Source organism: Drosophila gunungcola (assembly GCF_025200985.1).
Source record: "Drosophila gunungcola strain Sukarami chromosome 3L unlocalized genomic scaffold, Dgunungcola_SK_2 000005F, whole genome shotgun sequence".
Classification (NCBI taxonomy): domain Eukaryota; kingdom Metazoa; phylum Arthropoda; class Insecta; order Diptera; family Drosophilidae; genus Drosophila; species Drosophila gunungcola.
In genome coordinates, this window is record NW_026453180.1 from 768,560 (window position 1) to 784,660 (window position 16,101).

The window sequence follows — 16,101 nt, forward strand, 5'->3', positions numbered from 1 at the left end:
TGATTTGAAAGCGGCAGTCGCCCAGTTCCTTCATTTGCATGTGATTGAGCTGGCAAGAATAAATATATATATTATTAACTATTATTACACGCTTCCTTTCACTTAGTGAGAGACTCGTTAAAAATCCTATTCTCACCTGTATGTGCGATCGGTATTTGAATGTGGGGCTGGTGAACTGATTCTTGGCCTTCTCAATGTCGGCAAAGATGATGATCTGCTGGAAGAGGAACACCTGCAGCTCGCGGTGCTTTTGCGCCGCATCCACCAGGCAGTTCATGGGTCCCTGCATCAGCAGGCTGCCCTGCGCGGTGATCTCCCCCTCAAAGTCCTGCAGGCTGCGGAGCACCACCATCATGTCGTTGACCGTCTTCACCACCACCTTCATCTGCTGGTAGGCCTCCTGCAGCATGGGCACCTCCTTGTACAAGCCGGCCCCCTCCGTGGCCTTGATGATCTCCTTGATCAGCAGCTCGTATTTGGTGATGCGCTGCACCGGCTTGATGATCAGGTTGCTCAGCTGAAAATTAAGACAAAAAGGGGAAAAATTAATAACATTTAATAAGCTGAACGCGTTAACATAATAAGCTAAAAAAAAAGCTAAATAATATTCTAAACGGAATTATGAAAAACTAAAAAAAATAGTAAAAAATAGGTGATGCCTTTATATAAACTATTTCTAATATTTTTGTAAGTTTAATACTATAATTTTAGCTGTCTGTCATATGGAGTTATGTATATATAGTAAAATTGCTTAGCAAGATAATATAATCTTAGCAACAGCAAGATTATAATCTTACTACACAGTTTGTTGAAAACGGGTTTGATTCCCTTTTACTTATAAATACCCATTATTTTTAACCAATCAGGGTGTTCGTGATATTTGTAACCAAAATAATATCGCTCAAAAATAATTACAATTTCTTAGCTATATTTTTTGTCGCTTAGAAGTAATTATAACTTTATGATAAATATAATAAATAATCAAATACAACAAAGTAATTAAATCGATGCGAAACCAATAAAAATAAATAAGGAAACGAAAATAAAATATAAATAGCAAGGAAATGTTATAGTTCAATTGAATATGAACATAGTTTCAGAAAACAAAGATAATGACTATTTTCTGACTTTGAGCATAGCCAATTAAAATCGTATGCATTCATTGGGCAAATCCAATTAATAAAACTGATCGAGCTAATTAAACTTACATCCAGGCGATGTCCCAGCTTCTGGCGTATGCAATCGAAATACTGATAATGGGCACTGACTATATATTCTGACAGCGGCTTATTGCTGCAATAGGTGTAGTACAGGGCGAACTTGGTGGCCGAGCGCGCAATGAGTGGACCCAGATCCGCTGGTGATTTTTGGCAGGTGCGCAGGGCCCTCAGAAAATAGCTGCAAATATAATTTTATTCAATAAGATTTTGATAGAATTTTTAAGATATATATATATATATATACTCACTCCCTGTGCCACTCGTAGATGTCCTTGATGTTGTTAAAGACCAACTTCATTTTGCCACCCTTTAAATCTTCAGGCATGGGTATATCACTGTTCGTGTTGTTGATCTCTGTCATGTAACTGGAAAAGAAGGGTATAAAATAAAATAAAATATAAAATTAGGTCAGAATTGTTTTTAAGGAATTAGTCTGTTTTACATACCCGTCGACAATCTGACGAAGATCCTGTACATACGACTCCTCCGTGGACACTAGCTCCGCAAAGACGCATTGCCGCTTCTTGAGGGCACCGGCTTTATCCGAACCCTTTGACTGGCCCTTTAAATAGTACATTATATATATTATAAACCAAGAGGTTTGCTTTTTAATCACTCTTTTACCTCTTCATTGTTGTCATGGGAGCGTCCATGGCCATTGGTGCTGGCATTCTCACCTCCTCCGCTTCCATCCACTCGACTGTTGGACTCGTGTTGTTCCTGCAGATTAGAAATTAAGAAAAGCAAGGGTTTAGTTCCGCCCACGGCAACATAGTCCAAAGCACTTACCGTTGTCGTCTTCACAATTTCCTCTATTTCCGATAATGGATTGTTGTCCATTTTGCCGGTGTTGGCCTGCAAATGTGGGAACAAAAGAAAAAGATGATTAAATACTTAATGAAAAAGTTTGAGCAACGATTGTTGCATTATCCCCTTGTGCAGCAGGCGACTAATTGAAAAAGTTTTTGCGCCATCCGTTCACATGATGCAATCCCTTTTTTTTTTAACCAGCAATCTCTGTTGAAATTTAATAAACTATGTGTTTTATTGTGGAGCGTGGCCGTAAATAGAGTTAAGGGAAAAAAAACCTGTATCATTTTGCGGCCATTTTCACAATAAACATATTCTAGACGGTTGCATGTTTAGCTCGAATTGAATCACTCGCTTATTTTTATTTTTCCACACGCGCAATCGCACACAGGGCCCCAATTAATTCAGTTGCATAAATAACAAACTTAACTAAACACAAACACACTTATGGCACACTGTTGGTTTTACTAAATTTATAAGCAAAATTTGCTTTGGGGCAATATTATGGTGAAAAGTTTGCCCAGCTAGTAGATAATATTGTGTAACAATTGTTTCTTTTCTGCTGCTCAACTTTCCATTCTTTGTTGGGTACTTGATTTTGTATTTTGCGATAAGATTAAAAATGGTCAGCTGTTTGGGCTTGGCGAAATTCGGAATTTGTCATCGAAAGCAAATTACAACAACGAGGAGAATGCAGCTTACAAATAAACGGAAGAAACAGCTCATGGCACGTGTTGCTTAAAATTCCGGACGTACAATGGATGTTTTTTTTTTTTATTTTGTTTTTGTTGTTTTTCGACTACCGTTTATGGAGAACTGTCTTTCGAAAATGTGGCCTTTATAAGGACTTTGCGACGGCGGCGCATTTTGACAGTGCCGAGAATGCCGAGAATCTCGAAAAGCGACTGAGCACCGAGCGATGAACGGAGCGACTGGCTGACTGGCCTAATAGTTTTGCCTGTTGCCCAGCATGTTTTACATATGTTGGCATAGCCCGCCTCTAACCACCCACTCACCCACCCACTCACTCACGCACACTCACACAAACACACACACACACACACACACACACAGAGAGTGAATTCCCCCCCTTGCGACATCAAAAAGAAACTCTCAATCAACGCTTCGCCAAGAATTTCGTCGCAGTCACTTGAGGAAAAGCGTTGAAATAATTGTATGGCATACACATATAGTATCGAATGAGCGAAAGCTAAACAGAGAGATATAGTGATATGGATATAGGGAGGTCGGTCGGGGATATCTCTTTGTATTCCCCGTGTGCTCAAAAGTGTGTGTGTGTTTTGTGTAGCTTTGCTTTGCACTGTTGTTGTTATGAATTCTTAAATACATAAATTAATTCGCATTTCGCGGCGAAATGTTCTAGTGGGTGGCAGTGATCGACAAGGAAATACCTTCGGCTATAAAGTCTTGCAAAATATTTTAGCCATAATATACGATATGTATTAAATATTTGCTAGAATTCTTTAATACCAATTGAATCAGTTATCTAAGATTTTCCGGTAAATAAATCAAAATTAATTTTTATTTTTTGGGTAGCAAATTGTGGTTTGAAAGTCTAATGCTCTGGTATGAAAATTTTAACATTTACGAACAATAAAATTTTGTTTAAGTAAAGAAATTTATGCAATAACCTCTTTTCTCAAAAAAAATGTAACATTTTTAATTAACAATAATTTTTCAGAAATTAAAATAAACATTTAACATTTTTAATCAACAATATTTTTTATCAAAATAAAGAATCATCTTTAAAACTATAAGCACTTTTCAAAAATTTCAAGTAAATATATGTATGAAGATAAATATTAAATTAAACAAATTATAATCTACATTAGATATTTTTCGTAGAATTTATTTCATCAGCAGCATTTAGCCCACTTTCATGGACAATCTTATTTCAGGGGATTCCTAAAGCTCCAGCTCTCCGTTTGCGCATAGGAAGTCTGATATCAGCGGACGTTGAGTTTTACATTATAATTTCATCAGCGGAATAGGAAAACGGTGAAACAGTAAGAGCAACAACTAAAAGCAACAATAAAGGAATAATAAAAGCTGTAACCAAAGGAACAACAATGCGGCCACGTACCCACGCAATGACGTACCCACATTTAAGTGGTGTGACATTTAATTAGCCTGTTCGAAAAAGACGGAGGGAGTCGATTTGCAACGGCTGATGTCACATATATCCCTATACTTATATATATATATATAGGTATATATACATATATAGCATTTGCAAGGGGCGCGAAATTCGACAAGGAGAACTATTAAAAATTAATGACAATGCAAATAGGCGAACTAAACAAAGGTGGCACAGGAATTAGGCCAAGACCCGAATGCCAAGTAGGCCAAAAAGTTAACAGAGACGGCATACAAAAAGCTAACTGGGTTAAGAAGTTCGCACCCAGGCGATACGATACACAAAAAAAATAATACAGAATTTGTAAACAGGAAAGAATACAATTAAATGTTGACGCATCAAGGCGAACAGAAAAAAAATAAACGTGTACAAGGCAGTCGAAAATTTACAACTCTTGCGAATTCAGCTAAAAGACCATCATCATCATCAGCGAAATAGAGAACTCGGAGCAGTATAGAACAGACCAGACGACATTCAATTTATTGACGGACAAAGTGGCTATAGAGATGGCGACGTTCTGGCGACGGACACTTTGGGATGGAAAAAGCTTCAAATGAATGCGAGACAACTAAATTGGGGAGCTCTCGAAACAGAACAGAACCGAAAAAAAACGAATCATTAATCAATTTCAAGGAGAGTCAGAAGCAAACTTTAAAACCCCTGAAAGTGCAAGCACTAAAAATATGCAGCACTTGGGGAATTACGTAAATACATGACGAATATATTTTCAAAGTTTTTGACATTTCAAATGACAAAGTCAAGAATTCTAAGAGATATCTCTAATTAAATATTTTGTGAAGCTGACTTATACCAAAATTGGTACAATTAATCCATCTTAAGTCCCCATTTTTATTTTACAGCAATTCGTTTTAGCAAGAATAAATAAGCAAGAGGTAAAATAAAAATTCAGATGGCTTTTGACATATTTTCAGCTTTCTTTGAGACCGCAACACCGCACCCAATTAAAATGAGAAAATATGAAATATAAAAGAAAGAACGAATAAACTGAGTTGGCTTTGTAGCAACCCCTGAGAAACTAATATATGCAAAAGCTTGTAATTAGCTAAATGAAAACAATTCCAAGATGAATAATTTTAAAAAGCAAAAACACAAGGGTTGACTAAATCATGTAAGCCAAAAACAATTCTGACTTTATTTCTAAGGGATAAGGCCACAAAGTAGTTTATTGGGTTTTGCTAGAATAAATTCCTGTAAAATTGCAAAGTTATTTTTCTGCCAACTTGGATTTATTGTAGCATACACTTGTTAATTTAGTTTAGTGGCACACACAAGTAGCAACAGTGCTTCGAATTCTGCAAAACTTAGGACCACGTACGCCACCATGAATCAGCCAGCCATACTCATTGACTATATCCTTTCCCTGTAATTTGCTCTCAAAAGTACCAACCAAGTGGAAGTCCCACCCCCACGCACACTCAGCCGATAAAGTCTGTGGGCTAATTTGACTGCCGAAATTTATGCGTCGTATCTGCGTGTTCGAGTATCTTTGTATCTCTGTGTCTCTGTGTCTCTGTATCTCTGTATCTCTGCATCTCTGTATCTGAGCGTTGCGGTCTATTCACTCTCCTGCTTCGAGTGTAAACAAAATAAAGTGGCGCATTTATGGCAAAGGTGGCTGGCCCGGCGAACCAAAAACCGAAAGCCGAAAACCGGTGAACGGAGGAGGATTTTGTGCGCCCCCTGCCACCTTCTGTTGCTGTTCTCTAATTGAGCAGACGTCGATGGAAGAACGGATCGGGCCAAAGTCACAATAAACCGCTTTGATTTGTGTGGGAAACACATATTAGAGGAGCTGCGTGCTAAGCAAACAAACTTGAAGTCCTCGAATGGGTGGCAGATTAGACGAGAGGCACGGCAAAATCATTCACGTTAGGGGGGTCAATGCTTTAATGTTTCAGTGCCAAAGGAAGTTATTATTAATTGGAATATTTTCTAATTTTGATCTAATGATTTGTTTTGATGATTTATGATTTAATGAACAATAAGAATAATTTAGAAATACATTTTGTAAAATTATAGCTTTTATGTGTTACTAATATTCGGCAACGCTGAGTAGTATGATTAATTTTAAACAAATATGAAACTCAAGCTAAGCTAAGAGTTGTAAAAGAAAAAAAAATAAAATATTGAATTATATTTCTGGAAAAGTTGTTTTGTTTTCTATTATAAATATTGGAGAACTAAATTGTAATTTTCAAATATCTAAATCAAGAATTTCCAAAAACCTTTTAAACTTTTCCTAAACAACTTTTCTTTTACAAGTATTGCAGAACGAAAATTGGTATTTGAAAATTTCTAAGTCCATTAATTTCATGTACAAAATAAAAATGTATGTAAAAACAACTTGGTAAAGGAAAGTTAAATATTACAAAATTATTTCATATATTTAATCAATTACTTAAAATGTCTTCTGCAAATATTGAAGACCAAAACTTTGGGTTTCAAAATATCTAGATCAAACGCTGTCTAATTTCAACCCTTTTGCTCTACATTGAAAAATCCTGGTAATAAATCTAAAACAACTTGGTAAGGGAAATGGCCAATTATTACAAATGATGTTTGCTCCTAGCCTTTGCTGAATGAATAGCCCACCCTCGTGAATTCCTGCGGGAAATCTACGCGAATCCGTGCCGGACCTGGGTACTCACCAAATTGGCCGAGCTCTCCTTGGCGTCCTTGGTAAATGCGGGCGGTCCGTTGGCAATCAGGTGCGGCTCCTGGATGGGCTTCATGGGCGGCGGCAGCTCCAGACCGGCCTCCTCGTCCGGCTCATAGTCCCCGCCTGGGTGTTGAGTGGCGCTGGGGAATTGCGACGATGGCAATAAGGTGGCGGGACTGCCACCTGGCTGCTGATTCTGCTGCTCGGCCAGCTCCTCGGCGTGCTTCTGCGGTGTCTAAACGCAAACGCAAAATGAGAAAGATATAAATAAACGCTCGTTAAACAAAATAAAAAAAAACCTTCACTCACTCTCAGGTTTTTCTCCGAGGGCTTCTTCACCAGCGGTTTGCTATTTGGCGGCTTGTCTCCTCCCTTGCGATTGATCAGCGGCAGCCAGTTGCGCCTGAAAGATTCAAAACAATTCGACAGTTAAGTGACAGTTCGTATACTTTATAGCCAAGTGTTGTAGTTGTAGTAGTAGTAGTAGCCTACAGGAACTTTCGAATCGTTGTTGTGGTTTGAACAAATTCTTCCATCTCATGACGTGCCAAATAAGAAATGGAAATAAAACAAAAAGCGAGGGAAATTCTCAATGGCTGACCAGCTGCGTGGCCAACATCAGACTGTCGCCAGCATCGACTGCTAACTTGGCCAAAAAGCGCCCGCTGTTCGGCTGTCGCCGCCGTTGGCACAGTGGGCGCATTTCAATTTCCCATTATCATTTGCCCCTTTAAAGGGCTACAGCCCGCTATTGCAGCATAAAATCAAATTTAAAGTCAATTTTACGTTTATATCTCTTTCATTTCGCTTTTTATGCTTCAAGTTTTTACCGCATTTGCCGTTAAGAAAATATTTCTTTCAACGCTCCATTGATTAATTTGCAGCCAGAGCAAAGTTTATGGGTCAAGTTTCGGCTTTTTGTGAGGAGCGCGTCATTAATCAGCCACAGAGAACACTGTCTGGGGAGGACGAGTTCTGCAGCAGATGGCTTGAGTTTCAACAGCTCATTTGGGGGCGGAAAATTGTTGTGGGGCAGGCGGGGAACATTTTGCGGTCAGTGGAAATGCAGTAGGGAAAACAGCAAAACCGCAAAATAAGCTCTCTTTAAATATGCCATTTATAAATTATTAACTAAGCTTAATTAAAGCCTTAAAGGCTTCAAAAATCGATATCAATTAAACAAAACACAAAAAAATGAGCTGGGGAGGTGGAACCCAATGGCATGTAACATAATTTGAAGTAAAAATAAACATTGACACAGACGACAAAGAATAGGGACGCGGTTTTCGACAACAAGGACGACTGACTGGTCAGTCAGTCAAATTAAACAAGACCTGTTCAGTTCCAGGAATTGTAATTAATTTATTATAAGCTTGTCCACATTCAAAATTCATTTGGCTGATGTAATGTTTTAGGCAAATAGCCAAAGCGTCAAAGTGTCTCCTTCTGCTATCAGTACTGATGGCCCTGTTTGTTTGGGTGTGTATTAATGGGGCCGCCGCAAAGTATGCAACAAAGCTAGCGGGCAAATTTGCAGTTTCCGTCATCTGCTGCTCGAAAACAAATTGTGCACAGCAAGAACATTTCCAATATTTCTATTTCTTATTATTTAATGTGCTATACTGGTAGTGCTAGGCTGTCAAATATATAACTTATTTAATTTAAAGTTTTGAACGCATTCAAATGGCTTCAAATAATTACTTGTTTAGGTACGTTGTTCAAAATAGATTCAAATTAATTACTTATTTATCCTATTCTAGAATCAGGCCATTTTATTTAAGACTCATTTAGCATGTGATAAAGGTTTTTATAGCTAATTCTATTTGTTGAGGAATATAAGCATTGCGGTTTTAGTGAATAGTCAAACGAAAACAACTCGGCAAAAGTCTTAGGAATACAATTTTAAGCAACTACTTATTATATAAAAAAATTTCTAATCACTTTTTGGATGGTTTAAATATTATTCATTACAGATTTAGAAAGATGCTTCCATAACTTTTAAAGATAATGTAACATGAAAAATATTCTTGAAAATGCTATAAGCAAGTTTAACATATTTAAATTTATTTTGTTTGGGCTTGTTAATTTTAATGCATTTATTTATTTACTAAATTTGGCTCAGTTTTTAATAATTAAATTAAACTCATAAAAATGTTTCAAATAGTCTGATTTGTTTTTAACATTAAAAAGCATTGTTATTAAATTGTGAAAAACTTTTTCAATGCCTTTGAGTATGGTTGGAATACAAATACCGATGCAGGGCAAGTCCACTTAGTTCATTGGACTTGGGAGCACGCGCTGCTGAGCAGGATCCTTTTGCCCACCGCAGCAATATAGCATATAGCATATAGCCACCCCGATTCTTTACATATATCCTGGACAAACACACGCGCATATTGACACAGTGCTTGAGACAAAGAGTCCTGACCAAAGTGACAGCCATAAAGAGAGGGCGGCGGAGTGAGTGGGGTAGTAGTAGTGGGTGACTTGGACAATAATCTATATTCATGTTCGGCAGGAATAAGGCGATGAAGAAAAAGAGGAACTAACATCACTTAATGCTCACTCGAGTGAGCCAGCAGCAAACAAAGTGCCCAATTAGTGTGCAAATATTGAAAGTATTGTTGTGTAATTGCCACAGAGAAACAAAAATAAAACGAAAGCCATGGAGAAATAGTTCCCTTGCCTTTGTTTCACCCTCAGTTAATGCTAAAGCGCGATAAGATTACTCAAAATGAAAGAGAGCTATTTAAAGTCTAGTTGCGCCTGAAGGCGTAATTATAGGAAATAATACTGCATAGAGCTTTCGATATAAAAACAAATCAAAAATCAATCACAGAGAGTGGCGTTCACACCCCACTCTCTTTTCTTTGCGGGTGCCACGAGGCGTATGATTAATACGCATGGTCTCTTATCGTTCAACTTTTTTCCTCACACACTTATCTCTGCCATATTCACAACTAATGACGAAGTCCAATGCTGACTAAGAAAGGACAAAGACGAAAAAGCATATAGCAAATTTCCTTTAAAGCCAGTCAGAAATAAACTTTAATCGGTTGCAGCGCTCACACAACAGGTTTCGATCGAAGCTGTATTAGATAATTGCGCAATTATCGTAAATGTTGGTGGGAAAAACGCAACCGGTTGCCAAGCCATACAATACTTATGGGCATTCCCATTCCCTATTTGTTTTGGGGATTATCGTGCGAGTGGGGAAAAAGATGCCCCAAATACAGAGCAACCCGTTTGTTCTCCACAAACCCCACACACGGAAAAGAAAAGAGATAATAACTAGCTAGATAAATATTCCACAAGCGTTTCGGGGAAAAAAGATATCGTTTGTAGGGAGAATCCAAACCTTATACTCATTTATCTCACCCAAAAACTAAATGAAGCTCAATTGCTGCTGGACAAACAACAAACAACGTGTCTTTCTAACAGCAAACGAACGTGCCGGATTCGTAACTGCAGCTGCATAATGAGCGATAGCCAACCGAATTGAGCAGATGGACTCATGTTACACGTTGGTGTCGATAAATCAAGCCCCGGTCTTAATCTTCGTCTGATGAAGCTTACTCATGGCAAATCAAACAGAACTTGCGGAAATGAAAACAAAATTAAAGCAGCAAGGAAATCAATACTTTCAACACTCTACCAGAACTATAAATTAAGTGTTATCCTAAGTACACATTAAAAACTTAGTATAACGACAACGAATAAGTTTAAACGCTGACTGCATTGCCGAGCCAATAACTTGAATAAGCAATAACTGTCAGAAAAAAGATGTTTATGCAACGTTAACCTCGAAAAAGTAGTAATTATTTCGTTTAACGATTTAAAAGTCACATTTAATACATAAACATTGAGTTTAATTGGCAATTTGCAATTAGTTTTATGTTTATAAGTAAACAAGTCGTAAGGCCTGCAGATATTTCCCACGAACAAGGCTGAAATTACTTTTTATACACCAGTTGAGCTTGACAAACTGTAGCCTAAAGCGTTATGCCCTCTCCTGAAAGTATTGCAAAAACAAAAACACAAACAAAAACAGAATTAAAGCTGATTTAAGTTGGGCAATTGAGAAGCTGATGAGGCGCACGAAAAACATGAGCCACACATGATATCCAAGGAGCTTGTTATTGCAATTGAGACGACGAGGGCGACTAATTGAACGAGAGGCTAACCTAAGGCAGTCTTATGGATTCGGTCTGTTTTTGTAGCTCTTTGTTTTCATAAATATTTTGGAAAACTGAAGAGTCACAGATTTACATTTAAAACTGGCCTTGACTACATGTAAACTTAAAGCCACATTTTATACACCTTTAGTATTAAACTCTTATTAAATAAGAAATGACAAAGATATTAGGATTTTAGTCGGAATTTAGCAAAAGAAATCACAAAGTTCTTAATCCTTAGCTTGTAGTAAATTTCTTGAACAGAATTTGTTGTATTTCTTCACTTTTAGTCTTACGGTGTAACACTTTGCTTTGAGCTTAAGTTCTTCAAATTTCACGCTCTAATGCGTATAATTTCTGGACATTCTTGCTAACCTGAATAACGAATATCGTCGCTCTGTGTTTTTGTGCTTCTTCTCGGCGACCTGTTCGCAGCAAACACAGGTGAATCCCGACTTTCCACCCAGCGATTGCTGGTGATGAAGTACTGGGGTGGATCCCTTGTCGTTTTCGGCAGCCCTCAGCGATATGGACTTGATCAACTTGTGCACCGATTTGGATCGCGAATGGGTGGGAGCCGAACTACGTTTCACTTGAATTGTATTGTACTTGGACTGCGAATTAGGATTCGAAGTCACATTGTTGTTATCGCACTGGTCAACGCTGCAAAAAACGGCAGTTCCTGGTACGGCGGTGGCGTTTTCATGACCGTGGAAATGTCCGTTTTCGGCCATCTTATCTAACCGGCTCCGGTGGCCGCAGTCACTACTATTGTTATTGTTGCACATGAAAGATAAGCGATCCGCCGAGGTGAGCACTTCAAACACTGTGTGGCGTTGAATGTTGAAAACCGCTCGAAAAAACAGGCACCGCAAACGAGAGACGTTTCCAGTACTGCGTCTAATCATAAACTGAGCCGAAAGCCGACTGCGAGCGACAAGAAAAAGGTTCTCCCTATGGGGCTTTCGGTTTCTGGAGAAAAAATAACGCAAACTCGCACTCCCACTAAAACAAACTCAAACTTGGGAAGTGGCGAGAAGTAATGGAAGAGTACACTTTAAAAATTAAATGCACAAAAACAATCCAATTAATAATTCTTTCTGCGACTCAGAACCTTAATAAAGGTAATTTTATGTCTTATTTTAAGATTGTTTTTTATATATTTAGATCACAAACTTTAAATGAAATTGGTTTTCACTTTAACTATTTCAAATGTATAAACGATTTTTTTTTAATTGCTATAACCTTATTTATTAACACGAAAGTTTTTGGTGTCTATTAGAAAACTCATTCGAACTTTATAACTTTTTTAAAAAGGTCATATCGTTTATAAGGTACACATTTTTCCATTAAAGGCCATTTTTTGAGTGTATTGTTTGTTTTGAGTGTATAAAACACCGCTCTAAAGAGCGAAAAACAAAAGGCAAAACAATAACAATAAGCAACAACTGGGTAGCCGTGTTCTTGTGATTCTTGTTGAATTCGAGCTTTTTTTTTCGCTCACAGCTGAACTTCTCATAACTGCTGTTGATATTTTTGTTGCTGTCTCGCACTGTTCAGTGTAAATGGGTTTATATCTAGCCCTACGACACGCGATTAATACCCCCAGCGCAAAAATATTAGTACACGCCCTTAGTTCTAGGCAGCAGGTTTAATCGCAAAGTAAGGGTGCAGTGCCACAATCATGATGGTTATTTTTAGCTATCCTAATTCTCAGTAAATTTATTAACCTTTTCCAAGAATAACATTTGCATGTCATTTAATCTATATTTCTTTTAAAATGATATATTAATAACTCAAAATTAGTTATAATTAGTATTTTTACTTGATTACAAGAACTACTTAAAATATCAAAGTATTATTAAAAAAACAAAAATGGCACAAATGTATAATTAAAATAATTTTATATTTAATAAATTCAATTCAAGAAATAAATGTTCTGCCTTAAGCTCAGTCAAATTTTAACTCATTGCCTTATCCAAAAGAACATGGGAAATCCCTTTACTTATACTATATTTTGACTTTTATCTCCATCCTTCCCGCATGAGTCCGACATCTGGTATCATGGACCTTAATGACTCATTAAAGCAGAACCATTTAATTCAAAAAAGAATTAAGAGAGAAAAATGACAAGATTTCCGTGCATGGTATCGCACCCTTCAGTTTTTACCCCTTCGACAGTTTGGTAATAAGGCAACTGGCGGTGACTCATAACAAATGGTTTAAATTGAAGCAATTCTATTGGAAGCTAATTGCAGAAGAAGTGCTCCCTTATTCTACCATTATAGCTGTATTTTAAAGAGATAAACTCTGGTAATAATTGATATCTAGGTTCCCCAAATGACGAAGTCCCAGAATGGGTTGATTTATTATTTATGAATTTTTTTTTGCCCACCCCTTTACCAATTGAACAGACAATGAAGATAACACCTGGTGTATCAAGCTAAGCACCTGACTACACTGATTTTGAATAGGTCAAATAATTAAAAACAAAATGCTGTCAGTAAGATAAGGAAAAACTTTATAATCACCTTAGTAACGAAAATAGCACCCGACAAAATTTATAATCCAAACCATCTTTAATGCAAACTAGTACCCAAAATTAAGTTTTAAAAATATATTATGAGTTTTATACGCAGATAATTTCTTATCTTTTAGCAATTGTAGTTTTTTAAAACTCTCTAATATTATTGTAGCACAAAAGTTAGCTTTTTTATGCTTTTTATATGTACCCAAACAAGAAACAAAAAACTTCTTATCTGGTTAAAATACAAAAATGAAAGGAAAGCTCTGGGGAATGAGCGCATAATTTGGAACAGAAAATATAAGTTTGATAGTGATTTTTCAAGGAACTTTCTTAAAATGCAAAACACCATTGAGTTTTGAAATATTTTGTTTCTTTTTTTTGCTAATGTTTCGCGGATAAAATATATCTAGCCTTTACAAAACTGACTGATTTCACTGTCATAAAATTTGTACGTTACTCACCCAGTAAAACCGCGACGTTTAGTGGACGATGAAAGGGCATCCGCCTTGTTGCGATTGCCTATAAAAAGTGGAAGAATAAAATGGATTGAAAACAGCATTAGATATGTGTAAAATCGAATGACTTACCCTGATCCTGCATGTCGGATTTCTGTGAGCCCGCTGCTCCACCTGCATTCGCTCCGGATCCGGAAGCGTGTTTGTGAGCGCCCGGTGGCGGTTTGAGCACTGAGACAGGGACGAGTCCTTCCTGCACGGCGGCATCGTCGTGCTGTGGATTCAGGCGCACCAGGCAGAAGTCCGGCTCGCCGGCGGTGGGCGGCTCGATAATCTCCACCTGCTTGCCCTTGCTCACGCTCAGCTCATTGGTGCCCGAGCTGGCGATGTAGTCCGCCACCACCCAGGTGGCCTCCTGGTTGCCCAGCTGGAAGGGATAAGAGAAAGGACACGGGACGAGATGAGTATCGGGTGACGCTTTAAGTTCTTGGACAGTTAACCCGTTTGGGTCCACAAGAAAAGTACTTTTTCAATGTTTTTTTGAATTTTTTTGAATTTTTAACTAAATTATGTGGCAAAAGGGTTTATTGACTTGATTTTACTACTTTTACATTTATAAATACTCATACCTAGAGTCCTCTTTGAGAACACACAATTAAATAAATTCAAATTTTCAAACAATGTAAGCAACATTATTTTTCAAAAAATCCATCAATATCATTTTCACAAAGCTTACATTTAATATTTTTCATTTTGAAAAGGTATAAAATTAAATGCCAATAAGGTTTAGTGACTAGCTTATCATGATTCTCCTAATCAGTTTATTTTTTAAATATTATTTTCATAGGTTTTTTTTTCTTAGAAACAAATCCCTATTTCTCAAAAGCTTAAAATACACAAGAAACTATAATAGTAGATGTGAAATGAACTATTAAAAGTACCGAATCAATTTAAATTTTCAAACAATGGAAGCCATATTATTCAGAAAATCGTCTAAAGAATGCCCATCATCATGCAAATGATTAAATGAGATTTTATGAGCCATAATAGTGGCATCCTGGCATACAAAAGCCGTGTTAAAGGCGCCTTCAGAGGGTTAACATCGTCGGGTCGAGGTCGAGGCCTGGCTGAAAACCTTATTGATTGACCGCCAGAACAAAGGCCGAGGACTTTGAGGGCCTCAAGGATCATCGGCAAAGCGACTAACTAATTAGAAAGCCATTCGAGCTTAGCACACGTCCATTGTGCCATGGAAAACACAAGGAAGCGGAAGGAGGTTCACTTCCGTCAATTTTGATTGGCGGCAGGCCACCAGAACAACCCACCTAACCAGCCCAGAGAACACAGAATCCACCTCCTCCCTGCGGGTTGTGTGCATTAATAATTTATAAGTTTATTAATTTACATGCGGCTTTGCTGTGTGGGTGTCGATGTGTGGGAGTCTATCAGCTCTTTAAATCCCAACGAGCAAAACTCTGGGAGGCAACAGGGTGATGCATGGGAAAATTGTGGTTAATCGCAAATCGATGCCATTGGATTCTTCAAAGGATTGCCAAGTGCACAGAGCAAAAGGGGCGCTTAAAATCGAATTGAAAGCTAAAAGTTGTTTTTAATAAGTTTACATAAATATTGGTTATTTCTGACACAACAATTCTGGAGCTCACTTGCACCAATAAACTGATAAATGATAAGCTGATAAGACCGAAATTGTGGGCTATTAAGAATAACAGGCAGGATAAACCGATTATCACAAAACATTTAAATACCCTCATATTGCTTATGAATGAAACAATTAAATGAGTTTATGTCGAAACATTTATCTAATTTGTTATATAGAAAAACTAATTTATTGTTACACTTTAAACTATTTTATATGGTTTGGTTATTCAATTATTTTTGTATATAATAAATACTTAATATTCCGCATCAAGATTTATTAAATCATTTCGAAGTGACAATTGACAGCAAAAAATGTTCCTTTTATGTCCCAAGCTATAAAAACAACTCAAAAGTACTTAAGTATAATTAATCTATAATTCCAGCTTGGATAAACTTTAATCTAGTTCCCGGTGACAA

The 16,101-nt window shown here is 37.3% G+C and overlaps 1 protein-coding gene across 1 annotated transcript in view; it reads right to left on the reverse strand.

Annotated features, from left to right (window-relative positions):
• LOC128258957 (triple functional domain protein) overlaps positions 1-16,101 on the reverse strand; it is a 47,882-nt gene that overhangs the window by 2,216 nt on the left and 29,565 nt on the right. The window contains 11 exon segments of the mRNA XM_052991006.1: positions 2-49; positions 137-517; positions 1,209-1,398; positions 1,469-1,585; positions 1,667-1,782; positions 1,845-1,940; positions 2,010-2,075; positions 6,858-7,103; positions 7,178-7,271; positions 14,032-14,089; positions 14,158-14,452. Of these exon segments, the coding sequence (XP_052846966.1) occupies positions 2-49; positions 137-517; positions 1,209-1,398; positions 1,469-1,585; positions 1,667-1,782; positions 1,845-1,940; positions 2,010-2,075; positions 6,858-7,103; positions 7,178-7,271; positions 14,032-14,089; positions 14,158-14,452 (1,707 nt within the window).